Source organism: Phacochoerus africanus, chromosome 16 (assembly GCF_016906955.1).
Source record: "Phacochoerus africanus isolate WHEZ1 chromosome 16, ROS_Pafr_v1, whole genome shotgun sequence".
NCBI classification, from domain to species: domain Eukaryota; kingdom Metazoa; phylum Chordata; class Mammalia; order Artiodactyla; family Suidae; genus Phacochoerus; species Phacochoerus africanus.
Window position 1 is genome coordinate 42,928,999 of NC_062559.1, and position 13,008 is coordinate 42,942,006.

Sequence of the window (13,008 nt, forward strand, 5' to 3'; positions counted from 1 at the left end):
TTGTGTCATCCGTGAATGATTTAACAGTTATAAAAATCCTGTAGACAGATTTCAAAATGCATGTTGTATACAGTACGTAGATGAGTTAACTTGCCAGATTTTTGTGTGTTTGTTTAGCACGACTCTCTGGCATGCTAACCAGTATTTGACAAATAATAGGAACAAAACTGAGATTTCCTTGAATCAGTTTGAAAAGAATTTCATCTCAGAGTCAGCAGAAAATTGTCTTTCTGATGGGTCGGTTTTTCTTTTTCTGGTAAGGAGGCAATGGTAGGAGGCTTGCCAGCTGTTTGTGTAAATAATGGTAATGAGAGTACTCCTTGAATAATGCTGAATTGGGCTGGCTGTAAAGAAAAAAATAAAGTATCAGAGAATAACTATAATAACACGGAGTAAAAATTTTGTCCTACGAGTTCTCTTGTGGTGCAGCAGGTTAAGGATCCAGCATTGTCAGTGCCGTGGCTTGGGTTCCATCTGTGTCCCATCCGCACTGTGGCGCAGGTTCCATCTCTGGCCTGGGAACTTCCACGTTGCCACGGATGTGGCCAACCCCCCCCCCATTTTTCCTAACTATAACTCAAAAAAGAATTTGTCAGTTTTGAAATTTTAGATGTTGGGGCATAGAGATAGAGCTAAATTTTTTCCTTTAAAATAAAATGACTAAATTGGTAATATCCCCAGGTTTGTTTTTTTTAAAATCTTCTTTTGTGATTATATAAGTATGAATACTTGTAGGAAAATTGAAGCTAAAGGAACATATAAAAAACAAAGAATTTAGTGGTCAGGCTACCACTTCTAGTGTTTTCCTATGCGTATTTTTACACAGTTAAGATAATTTATTTCGGATTAGCCCCCTTCCTATGCCATTTCTCCATGCAATTAAAAATTCTTCACATTTTTAACGGTTTTACAGTATTTCACCATTTTTTAAAAACAAATAGTTTTGCACATTTATAAAATCTGCGTAGTTGGGTTTTTTGTTGTTTTTTTTTAAATGCTTTTATTGTACATTTATAAAATCAGTATTCTAGCATTTATGTGTGGCATAAATTTTCAGCCATTTTTCTGATGCTGCACAATTAAATTTCAGTCAGTTTTTCATTAAAAATTTTTTTTCTTTATTTTTTATGGCTATATCCACAGCATATGGAAGTTCCTGGGCCAGGGATTGAATCTGAGCTGCGGCTGCAACCAGTGCCACACCTGTGGCAACACCGGAGCCTTTAACCCACTGTGCCAGTCTGGGGATCACACCCATGCTTCCACAGTGACCTGAGCCGCTGCAGTCAGATCCTTAACACACTGTGCCACAGTGGGAACTCCTCAGTCAGTTTTTCACCTGTGTACATATCGCTGTGATGCACACTTTTGTGCATAAATCTTGTCCATATTCCTGCTCATTTCCTTAGAGTAGATACACAGAAATGGAATTACCTGTGCTGTCTCCTCCCTGTCAGAGCCAGCTTCTTTGAAAACCTGTCTGTATGCACTGGCTCTGTTTTCTACCAAAAACCTGGCTGAAAAGCCTTCAGTGTTTATTATGGAATAGACACTAAAATCCCTGCCATGGCCTGGCCTTCAAGACCCAGTGTGGCCCAGCCTGTTGACCTGCCCCTCCAGCCTTTCCTCATTCTCTGGCTTGGCCACATTGGCCTTTTTTTTTTTTTTTTTTTTTGGTCTTTTTCAGGGCTGCACCTGCAACACGTGGAGATTCCCAGGCTGGGTTGAGTCTAATCCGAGCTGTAGCCGCTGTCCTAGGCCACAGCCACAGCGACGCGGAATCCGAGCCGTGTCTGCGACCTATGCCACAGCTCAGATCCTTAACCCATGGAGCGAGACCAGGGATCGAACCCGAGACCTCATGGATACCAGTTGGGTTCCTTAACCGCTGAGCCACGACGGGAACTCCTGCACTGGCTGTTTGACGTAATGGCCCCTCCCCCCACCTCCAGCCACAGGGCCTTCAAACCTGCCTGTCCGCCCTCTGGAACAGTCTCTCCCGCAGCCACCTGCCCCTCGTGGACTAGGAGTGAGATGTCTGCCTAGAGGAGGTGTTTGAAGAGATGCGCGGTATCAGAGGTCACAGAGGAGTAAAGAGAGGAGTTGACTGAACAAGTACACCAGGGACTTCAGGTAGCGATGAGGGCCACTCTCGTGGCATCTTCAGGGTGAGGAATGGGAGCGTCACGTCAAGAGAAACGGAATTGTCCTCCAGGGCTGCCATCACCTTTAGCTTCTGGAGAAAGGGGCTTGCTGAAACTCACTTCACCTGGTGAGTTTAGCGGCTGCATCCTACTGATACTTTTCTTCAGTGTTCTGGACGTGTCCTACCCCTCTTGGCTAACGCGGTTTATATAGCTAATTTTGTCATTAGACTAAGCAGGGGCCTTTGCGAATAAGTTCTTTTGGGGTCATTGGAAACCTCAATGTGAAAATCTTCATTTCCGGGTTTATTGAGAGGTTGCAGTGCTGCTCTGGCCGCTAGGATTTCTACTACCCAAGTGTGGCTACTTAAATTTAAAGATTGTAATAAAATTTAAAATGAGGGAGTTCCCTGGTGGCCTCATGGGTTAAGGACCTGGCATTGTCACTGCTGTGGTGTGGATTCAATCTCTGGCTGGGGAATGTCTGCATACTGTGGGCAAGGCCAAAAAAATTAAAAATTGAATTCCCCAGTTACGCCAACTACACTTCAATGGCCACTTGAGGCTCATGGCGACCACATTAGACAGCGGAAATAAAATATTTTTATCATTGTAGAAAGTTCTTTTGGAGCACTGCTCTAGAGAGTAGGAAAGGATCCATCTAAGTCGTTTCTGAGGCTAGTCTGTGTGTAAAATGGTGATCCAAGAAAAATAAAGACAGTTGGCCTTGGCTAATTTGCTACAGGTTGTTATACACAGTTGGTTGGTTCACTTAGCGTTTTAAAAAATAGGCATTAAAATTCTGCTCCCTGCTGGCCGCCCCAGTCACTCATAAAATTCAGCAGAAAACCCAACTTCCGCGAGCCCACATATCCCTGGGCATCTACTGCCTCCGTATTGGTCACGGTCAAGTGACTCACATGATTTGCTGATCAAGCAGGTGTTCAGACAGAAGAGTCAGTGCTTTGTCAGAAACCTTGCGGGTGTTGTTTATTTTCTCCAGAGATATCTTATAAATGCAAGATCAGGGGATTTTTACTATGTTTAAGGCTCAGTTAAAGTTCTGCTCATAGATGAGACACCAGCACTTTTTTTTTGTTTTGCTGCTCCCATGGCATGTGGAAGTCACCAGGCTAGGGATTGAACCTGAGCCATGGCAGCAACCTCAGCTGCGGCAGTGACCATACCAGGTCCTTAACCTGCTGCACCACAAGGGAGCTCCTGTAGCCGGAGACCAGCTCCGGCGGCCGGGGAGTGTATACTTTTTCCCAAAGGAGAGGGACGGACGTCAGCTTTTGCAACAGAGATAGCCTCTTTGTCCCTTCTTTCAGGGCGCTGGACTGCTCAAATTTCATTGGCATAAATGGTTGATTATATAGACAGTTTTTCACTACAGATTACGTCATAGTGTTAAAAGTACCTTGGTTAACTTTTGCATGGTACATCCCATTTTAACATCTTTGTCTTAACTAAATTTAGTGAGTACAATTGAAGGGCAATTAGGTACAATACATCATATGGAAAGGAGGAGACTCGGTACAAATCATCCCATGGCCCGCAAGTCTCCACAAGTTGAAGAGGTCACGGACACAAGAATTGGGCATTCCCAAATCTTGTTTTTAGACTGGTGTTTGTCTTTAAAGTGTTATGGCAAGGAGGCAGTGTAAGAAAATATAAACCAACTTAACTAGCTATCACTTAAAAGCTTCTATAACTCATAGCTAGGTGTCTTTTGGTCAAGAATAATATATGTCTAACTTCTATGAACCTCATTAAAATCCTAACTCTAAAGTTTACCGTATAACTAATTAGTAGATAAACACTCTGTATTAATGAAGTTGGATTTAAACAGGGGAAAGTCCTTTAGGATGTAATTCTTCTTATATTATTGTTGTAATTTTGTTAAATCACAAATCTCCACAGGAAAATAAGAATGGAAAATAAGCATAATAAGTGAATAATCAGGAAAGACTGAGGAAAACTGAATAACAAACAAAGCAGCAGGAAAGACTAGGTTATCTGAGAAACAACCCATGTTCTCCGGTGCAAACATGGAAATTGCTTTCCCAGGAAAGCCCCAGTTCTTCCCCATCAGCGTCAAAATGAGAGCTGTGTCACTTGAGGCCTGCCCTCGGCTTGTACCATACAGGCAGGCAGGCTTTTATCCTGACCAGGAGCCCCCCTTCGGCTTGTACCGTTCAGGTGAGCTCCCTTCCTTGGCTAGGAACCTGCCTTCAGGTTTTTTTTGCCATCAGGCAAGGTCCTTTTTTTTTTTTTGAGTCCCTGTATCTTCTCGGCTCCCCGCAAGCTCCAGATTTTTTTTTTGGGGGGGGGGGCCACACCTACAGCATGTGGAATCAAGCCTGGGCCACAGCAGGGACAACACTAAATCCTTAACTGCTAGGCCACCAGGGGACTCTGACACCAGCACTTCTGATGTGGTCCAGCAATGGGGGAGGAAGAGAAGTCATATCACTCATGAGACTCACACAAATGCAGGAAAATGTGTCCTTTCCCCCCCCCCCCTTTTTTTTTTTTTGTCTTTTTAGGGCTGCACCTGGAGCATATGGAAGTTCCCAGGCCAGGGGTCGATTTGGAGCTGTAGCTGCCGGTCTGCACCACAGCCACAGCAATGCGGGATCCTTTACCCACTGAGAGAGGCCAGGGATTGAACCTGCATCCTCATGGACACCCGTCAGGCTCATCAACTGCTGAGCCATGATGAGAACTCTGTCGTATCTTAGCTCCTGGGTCTGTTTCACCTTTTTTTTTTTTTTTTTTTTGGCTCAGCCAGCAATTTCTCCCACCTCCAAGTTCTAGGAACCTCTGTAAAGGCGTTTTATCTTGTAATTATTACAGGTCTTCCTTCCACACACAGCATCTTGGTTTTTCTCTCTCTCTCCTTCAGGTCTGGAGATAATGTGGGTTTGTGACATGGGAAAGGGGAGAAAGAGCTGGAGTCTCTTTATCTTCTTGCCTTTTCTTTCTCACGAAGGGGCTGAGGGCTGTTTTCTGAGTGGGGAGGAAGTTATTTTCAGAGTTATGGTCTCCCTACTTCTCTGTGCCCCGGGGAGGGGCCTGCATAGACACTGCCAGGAAGAACGCTGACAGGTGGGGTCTGTGTGCACAGCCTGACCTGAAGCAGCCAGGCTGTAGATGTAGCAGTGTGGTCCCTCTCAAGGATGGCTCTAAACAGAGAACATTGCTGACTCTGCAGCTTGGAAACTGCTCCAGTTAGGTATGAGCGAGGTGGTTTTGATTGGCTTGTTCCACAGAAATTTCAAGATGCTGCTGTCTTGGAACAGTCAAAACCCAAAGAAAATATACTCCTGTGGCCTCCACAGTTTGCAAAATATCTTCTCAAGCATCAGTTTACTTGATATGATAAATCTGTGGGCTGCGGGAAAGCCTTAGGCTCAGAGAAATAAGGTGATTTGCTCAAGATCACACAGCTAGTAGGTAGCAGAGCTGAGTTTTGAATCCCAGGTGCTTTTCGGAGACTATTGCTTTACTTCTCACTTATTTTAGGTTCATGAAATAAAAGACACTTAAGTTGGGTCATAGATGGCACAAATATGATAGTTGGTTCAATGGGTAATGTTTGTTGAGCATCTATAATGCAGGGAGTTGGGGAAAGAGCTGCTATAATTAGGTGGCATGGGGTCTGCCCATAGGGAGCTTATTTGGAACAGCTAGAGCAGTACATTTACAAGTTAACACAGGCACGTTATCCTAGAACAAACTAGATGCTTAAGTGCTTATGGATGCTGAGAAAATGACAACAGTTCTTCACAGGAGGCTTTCTGAAAGAAAGGAATTTTTTTCTTTTTTTGGCTGCTCTGCAGCACATGGAGCTCCCGGGCCAGGGATCAGATCTGAGCCATAGCCAGGAACTAAACTTCAGCTGCGGCAATGCCAGATCCTTAACCGATGGTGCCTGGCCGGGGATCAAACCTGCGTCCCGGCGCTCCCAAGACACTGCTGACCCTGTTGGGCCACAGCAGGAGCTCCAGGAAAGGGATTTTGAATCAGATCCTGGAGGCCATGCATGAAGATGAAGGGAAGGGCACTCCAGCCAGGTGCAGAGGTGTGGTGGGAAGAAAGAGTTGCAGAGTCGGCCGAGGTTTGGTGGAGTATTAAGAAGGAAGGACTCAGCACTCGCTTGTGATTTATTGAACATCTACCCCATGGAAGAAACTGTGTAGAGCTGGGTGCACAGAGACGTGTGCAGAAGAGACACGGACCCTGCCTTCCTGTTGCTTAGATTTTGGGGGCAAAGACTAAGTACTGATGGTTGATAGTAAAATAATTATCCAGCTATTACAGACAGTGATTATTTGTGTAGCACAGCAGCATAGATTAGTCTGTAAAGGAGCAGCAGTTAACTAGGCAAACTGTTTTGATGGTGGGAGCAGGGAAAGGAGTGTGCAGAAAAGGACATAGCCTGTGCAAAGAGCCTGGGGGTATCGGAGGAACCAGACAAAGGCCTGTGTGCTGGAGTTGAGAGACTGGAGAGGTGAGTGGTAGGAGATGAGGCTGGGGAGAGGGCAGGAGCTTGATCAGCTTTTGGTCTTTATTCTGAGCTGTGGGGACAATATAAAGGATTTTAAGCAGGGATGATGTGATCAGGTCTTCCTTTTAAGAAGATCACTTTGGGTGCAATATGAAGAATGTTTTGGAGAATAGTAGCTGCTACAGCTGATATAGGAGCAGCTGCAGTGATCCAGCTAGAGGTGATGGTGGCTCGGTGCAGGGTGGTGGTGGTACAGATGGCAAGAAGTAGATGGTTTCCATAGAGGTTTAGGAGGTCGAGGTTACAGGACTTGGGGATATGTTAGGGAGTGGAGAAGCAGATGGTAAGGACCCTTCGAGTTCCCAGTGCTCCAGGGTGAGGGATGATGGAGCGGGCTCTTGAGATGTGGAACCTTAGAAAGGGACGCAGCTTGGGGAAGAAGATGAAATCAGCTTTGGATGTCTGGTAGGTTGGGTCTATGAGTCAGGAGCTCAAGGAGAGAACTGAGCTGGGATTGCGGGTGTAGGTCATTCACATGCAAATGACAAAGGAAGTTCAGGGCGCCGCTGAGTTTTCCCAGAGAGAAACAGAACGGTCAATGAAGAAGAAGGACCAAGTCCGGAGGATGCTCAGCAGCCAGGTAGACGGGACCTCGTCAGCCTAAGAACAGCTAGAGAGCAGGGGTGGGGATGTGGGGGGCAGGAAAGCCAGGAGATGCTTGAGTGTTATGTCATCGAGGTGGAGCAAAAATATGTTCGAAGAAGGGGTGTACCTTTTGGTTTATTTCCAGACCCACTTCTCCATCACCACCCCCACATCGATCACGTGGTAGCCATGCATCTCTAGATCAGAGACACGTCTGTCGTAGTGCCCTGTTACAAGGTATGTGTATTTATTTGTTTAGGGCTGTGACAGATTGCAGTATGTGTGTATTTTCTGCCTGGAACAATAACCTCCTTTCCTTTCTCCTACGTCATTGCACTTTTGGCTGTCACTGCGGTTTGTTGCAAATCTGAGCTCGTTTAGTCCCACGGAATACTAAACAATATCTGTGATTCTCCTCCAGGTGCCCGCCCCCCTTCATTTGCCAGCTGGGATCTCTTCGTGAACTAGCTGCACACAGCTCAATACTAAAACTCTGTTAGCTGATGAAATATGTTTGAAGAACTCACTGGTGGACTGTTCCACGTTAAGCCCGCTTCCATTCTCTCTCTGGTCTCTCTCTCTTTCCAGGATGGCTGTAGCCCCTCCAAGTTACTGTTTCGTGGCCTTCCCGCCACGTGCGAAGGACGGTCTGGTGGTATTTGGGAAAAATTCAGCTCGGCCCCGGGATGAAGTGCAAGAGGTTGTGTATTTCTCGGCCACCGATCATGAACCCGAGAGCAAGGTTGAGGTGAGTCGTGCATGACTGTCTCTTAGTTAGTTCTCTGGCTCTGCCCAGCACCCTAACGTGGAAGCTGGCTCACTCGTCAGAACTATCATGTGGGTTCTGTTGATTCTTCTTTCCATTCAGGTTTGTCTGTAGCCTTAAAAACAGGGTCATGGGGAGAATTCTGCATTCATTGCTGTGGCCCATTTTTATAATTAAGTAAAATATTTACATGGTTCCAAAGTCAAAGCTACAAAACAAGATATATCCATCAAAGTCTAGCTTCTGTCTTGTATCATTAGCTCCATTTCCCTTTTCTCCTGTAGATAATCATGCTTTGGAAGTTTGAGGTTTATCCTTCCATTTAAAAAATTACGTATGTATGTAGCAAACCACACACACAGACACACACACACACACACACACGTATGTTTATCCCAGTCACGTCCTCCTTTCTTAGATGAATGCTGGTATACTCTATGCACTTTTCCATGCTGCTTTTTTCAACTAAAACCATATCTTGCAGGTCACGCCATCTGGTCTCTGAAGAGAGTCTTCATTTCTCATTTAGAGCTGCGTAGTGTTCCATTCTATGGATGTCATCATACTTTATTGGTCTCATATTGCTGGACATTTGGGTTGTTTTCCACTTTTTTGCTCTTACCGTTAGGGCTGAAGGGAATAACAGTCTTGTGTATCTGTCACAGCATCTGGTCTTGGTTTATATATTTCTATCATGTTAAAAAATTATCCATCCACTTCTATTTGGAGTGCTTAAAAATTGCTAAGACAGGAATTCCCGTCATGGCTCAGCAGAAACGAATCTGACTGGCATCCATGAGGATGCAGGTTCGATCCCTGGCCTCTCTCCGTGGGTTAAGGATCCAGCATTGCTGTGAGCTGTGGTGTAGGCCGCAGATGTAGCTTGGATCCTGTGTTGCTGTGGCTGTGGTGTAGACCAGCAGCTACAGCTCCAATTTGACCCCTAGCCTGGGAACCTCCATATGCCGTGGGAGCGGCTCTAAAAAGCAAAAAAAAAAAAAAGGCTTTTCCAGTGATTATGAAGGTTTTTTCTTTTTCTATTTAATGATAAATTGAGCCATCTTTGCAATCATGGAATAATCTTCTTTGTTATGGTATATTTAATTGTGTGTGTTTAAATGGTAATTTTTTGTTAAAGGATGAAGAATTTGGAGAAAAAAATTGAAGGCTGGTAAATTAACAAGCTCTTGCTGCTGACATAATCTCTACTCTGAATTTTTTTTTTGTCTTTTTGCCTTTTCTTGAGCCACTCCTGCGGCATATGGAGGTTCCCAGGCTAGGGGTCCAATCGGAGCTGTAGCCACCGGCCTATGCCAGAGCCACAGCAACTCGGGATCCGAGCCGCATCTGTGACCCACACCACAGCTCACGGCAACACCAGATCCTGAACCCACTGCGCAAGGCCAGGGATCGAACCCGCAATCTTATGGTTCCTAGTCGGATTTGTTAACACCGTGACGGGAACGCCTACTCTGATGTTTTTTTGCTTTATGCAATAAAGGATTTTTCTGGCGATTGTACTGGGCTTAAAACAGGCATTCAGGTATCTCCTTTTCTTATCTGAATCTTTTCCTGTTTCAACCCTTTAAAAGCATTAAATGGTACCAAAGAGCACCGAGCTCTACAGGAAGCTGCTTATGCCAGGTGAATTGAGCAGAGGCTCTGGAATGAACAGGCCGAGTTGAGCATGATGGGACGTGAGTCTGGGGACGGGGCAGTGGCTGGCTGTCTCCCGGAGGACTTTTGCCAGAACCAACTTGATCCAAGCTCCTACGCTTTAGTGGGACTTCTTCTTTCACAGGGCAAAGAAAGAAGCGTGCTGGTGGTCATGCGCGGTTTCAATTGAGTATATTCGGTGATGTCTGAGTGTCCATGTTGTTTGGATCTGAATGTTTCCCTCTCCCCGGACGCGAGGGCTCAGTGTGACCTTGGCCTGGTGTGCGTTGATGCTGACCTGCCCTGTCGGTCTCCCTACATCTTCCTGTCTTTTCCCCGGAGAGTCGTGCAAGCAGATGCAACGCTTTGATTTTCATGTGGGCAGATTTCATTTCCCAAGGGAGGCCGTGCCACATCCCATTCGACATGTGCTCCCCACAGTGTGATGGACATGCGTCCGTGGAGAGGGGGGTTATCCCTCCCCACCTCCCCGGCCCCACGCCCCCGCTCTGAGCCTTGGCGGGGGCTGGGACGGCATCCTTGGCTGAGGAAGCACGATGGAGGCCATGCCGTGTGGCCTTAAGGGCTGGGTCTACTCGTCTCCCTCTTTTAGGGCTCCAGCCCTAAGAACCCAGGCTCCATCCTGGGAGGAACCCAAACTAGCCGAGACACACCATCCTTCCTGTGCCCTGTCCAAATTCCTGCCTTATTGAATTCATGACCATAATAAACAATCGGTCTACACCACTAGACCTCTGGAGTCATTTTTTAGTAGCCATAATAACTACACCATTGCACAAAGCCTTTTATAAATAGGACTGACATAACATTTTTTTACAAAAATTGTTTTCTTTTGGGGGGATTGGTGAAATCACTCTATATATTACTGTCATAGTTACAGTCATTTTTAAGAAATAGGCTAATGTTGGGAGATTCTGTAGCCCTAGGGCTCAGTTCCCAAGTTCTCCTGTCTTTAGCACATGCTAACTCTGCTTCTCAAACTTAGTCCTGGCCCTTTAATTCCTTTACAGTTACACCTGTCTCCACCCCCTATTCTTGTCCCAAGTACAGAATGATGAGTTCTTTTCTATATTTGGGCCATGAACCACAATAACTTTCATAATAGTCCTCATTAGCATATAGAAAAATTTTAACTTTGAAGAGTGAGAACGTTTCATAAAACCAATCTCTTCCTCAGCCATTTCATGACATTTTAAACATACATATTCTGAAGTTTCCCTAGAAATATCATATGTGAGCGTTGCAGTCCCTGGACTTCATTTTTCTGAAAATAACCATTTGCAAAAAGATGGTTATTACTCATCTGCTCACCCACCCACCGGTCCAGCTGGTCCATCCTGCCAGGCGGTCTTCCCTTCCAGTTCATCCCCTCTCCTACCCTTTACCCTTCCCTCAGTCTGTCCATCAGTCTGCCCATCCATCTGTCATCTACGCCATGTCAAGTTCATGTTGGCTGAGATGGAGGAAGAAGAAATGGGGTCCTCAGAGTTCCCTGATGGCTCAGTCAGTTAAGACCCAGCATTGTCACTGCTGTGGCTCTGTGGTGGTGCAGGTTCGATCCCTGGCCCGGGACCTTCTGCATGCCGCAGGTGTGGTCAAAGAAAGAAAAAAAGAAAGAAAGAAATGGGGGTCCTCCAGCAAAGAGTTTCTCAGTTTCTAAAATTATCCTGCACGTTTTTGTTCAGTTGTAGAGTTGGCAGATTGGAGCATTTTATTTTGTATTCTTTAGTCTTTCTTCTGTGGATTCTGGTTTCTAAACAACTCCCCTTTTGGTTGCGAGGTAGGATGGATAAATATGAATCTGTTTGTGGAAGTCCCTCTGTCCTCGCAGAAGACACTGCACCACTGTGCACCAGAGGACTGGTGTCAATTTACCTCAGGCCCTGCCTCTCCCCATGGCCAGGGGTGTTAAGCAGATGAATGATTTCCTGGATTATGATGCTCTGTGTGTGCGTGGGTGCGTGTGTGTGTGTGTGTGTGTGTGTGTTGGTGTGGATGTGTGCTCCTGGATGGGTGTAGGTCTATTCTTAAGATCTAATGTATCTCACACCTTCAAGAAAAAAAAGGATATATTAGATACATTAGAATATTTTCCCGTGAGTTCCCTGGTGATCTAGTGGTTAGGATTTAGCACTTTCGGCGGCCTGGGTTTGTTCCCTGGTCTGGGAGCTGAGATCCCACATCAAGCTGCTGCATGCACACTGTGGTAAAAAAAAAAAAGAGTATTTTCCTAGAAAAATAATGGATTTCATCTAAAGTTTACATTATTTAGGCTTTGTGCCCAAGAGGATAATTATACAATAATTTATGGAGACAGAATTCCAAGTCAGGCTTGACATATAATGTTTGCTGCAAGATTCTCTTATTATATAATAAATCTCTCCTCCATTTTTTCCCTCCTTTAGAGTTCATTGTTTCCTCTTTCGAAAGTTAGTTTTAATTGATTTTTATTTTCTACTGCATGAAGTTCTGTCTGGGATAATATCCTCATGAGGTTACACAACTTTCAGTTTGGGGTAGGTTTTTGGCAGATAATTTCCTGCTCTTCCCCAATGAACATATTTGCAAGAAGAATAGAAAATTACCAATTAATGATAGCTTTTGGCAGGAGTTCCCATTGTGGCTCAGCAGCTAATGGACCCAACTAGTATCCATGAGGATGTGGGTTCGATCCCTGGCCTTGCTCAGTGGGTTAAGGATCCGGCATTGCTGTGAGCTGTGGTGTAAGTCATAGATGCAGCTCAGATCCCATGTAGCTGTGGCTGTGGCTGGCAGCTGCAGCTCTGATTTGATCCCTAGCCTGGGAGCCTCCATCTGCTGCAGGTGCAGCCCTCAAAAAAGACCAAAAAAAAAAAAAGAGAGAGAGAGACAGCTATTGGCACTGTTAGTAATGTCAAGATGGCAGCTGTGTTTGTGGTTTTTAGGGTGTATTGTGTACATGATGGGGCAGAGGTGGGTTCTGAATGTTAATTCTAAAGACTGTCCCTTACAGCAGGAGAGCACAGTCATTCTGGAATCAAAGAAACCTAAGCAGAGCTCCACAGCCACTAAGTCCATTGTGTGTCTTTCTTCCTATTTTCCCGTTTCTTTCTCTGCGGCTCCAGGAGCAGAATCCGCAGCCTTCCGTGGCGGCAGAGCTTCCCCTTGCCCCATGGGAGAATGGCAGGGCAGGGGGCTTCCTTGCATCGTGTCCCCTTTCCCAAACCTCTTTCTGACCCCAGGCCTTGGCATTGTCCATCCCCAAAGATCTTCAGGGAAATAAA

At 45.5% G+C, this 13,008-nt stretch overlaps 1 protein-coding gene across 2 annotated transcripts in view; it reads left to right on the top strand.

Moving 5' to 3' along the window:
• The window catches only part of SCRN1 (secernin 1), a 58,967-nt gene that overhangs the window by 19,085 nt on the left and 26,874 nt on the right, over window positions 1-13,008 (top strand). For both annotated transcript variants that reach the window (XM_047763577.1, XM_047763576.1), the window contains exon 2: window positions 7,891-8,050. In XM_047763577.1, the coding sequence (XP_047619533.1) occupies window positions 7,892-8,050 (159 nt within the window). In that variant the 5' untranslated portion in view covers window position 7,891. The remainder of the gene's footprint in view (window positions 1-7,890; window positions 8,051-13,008) is intronic.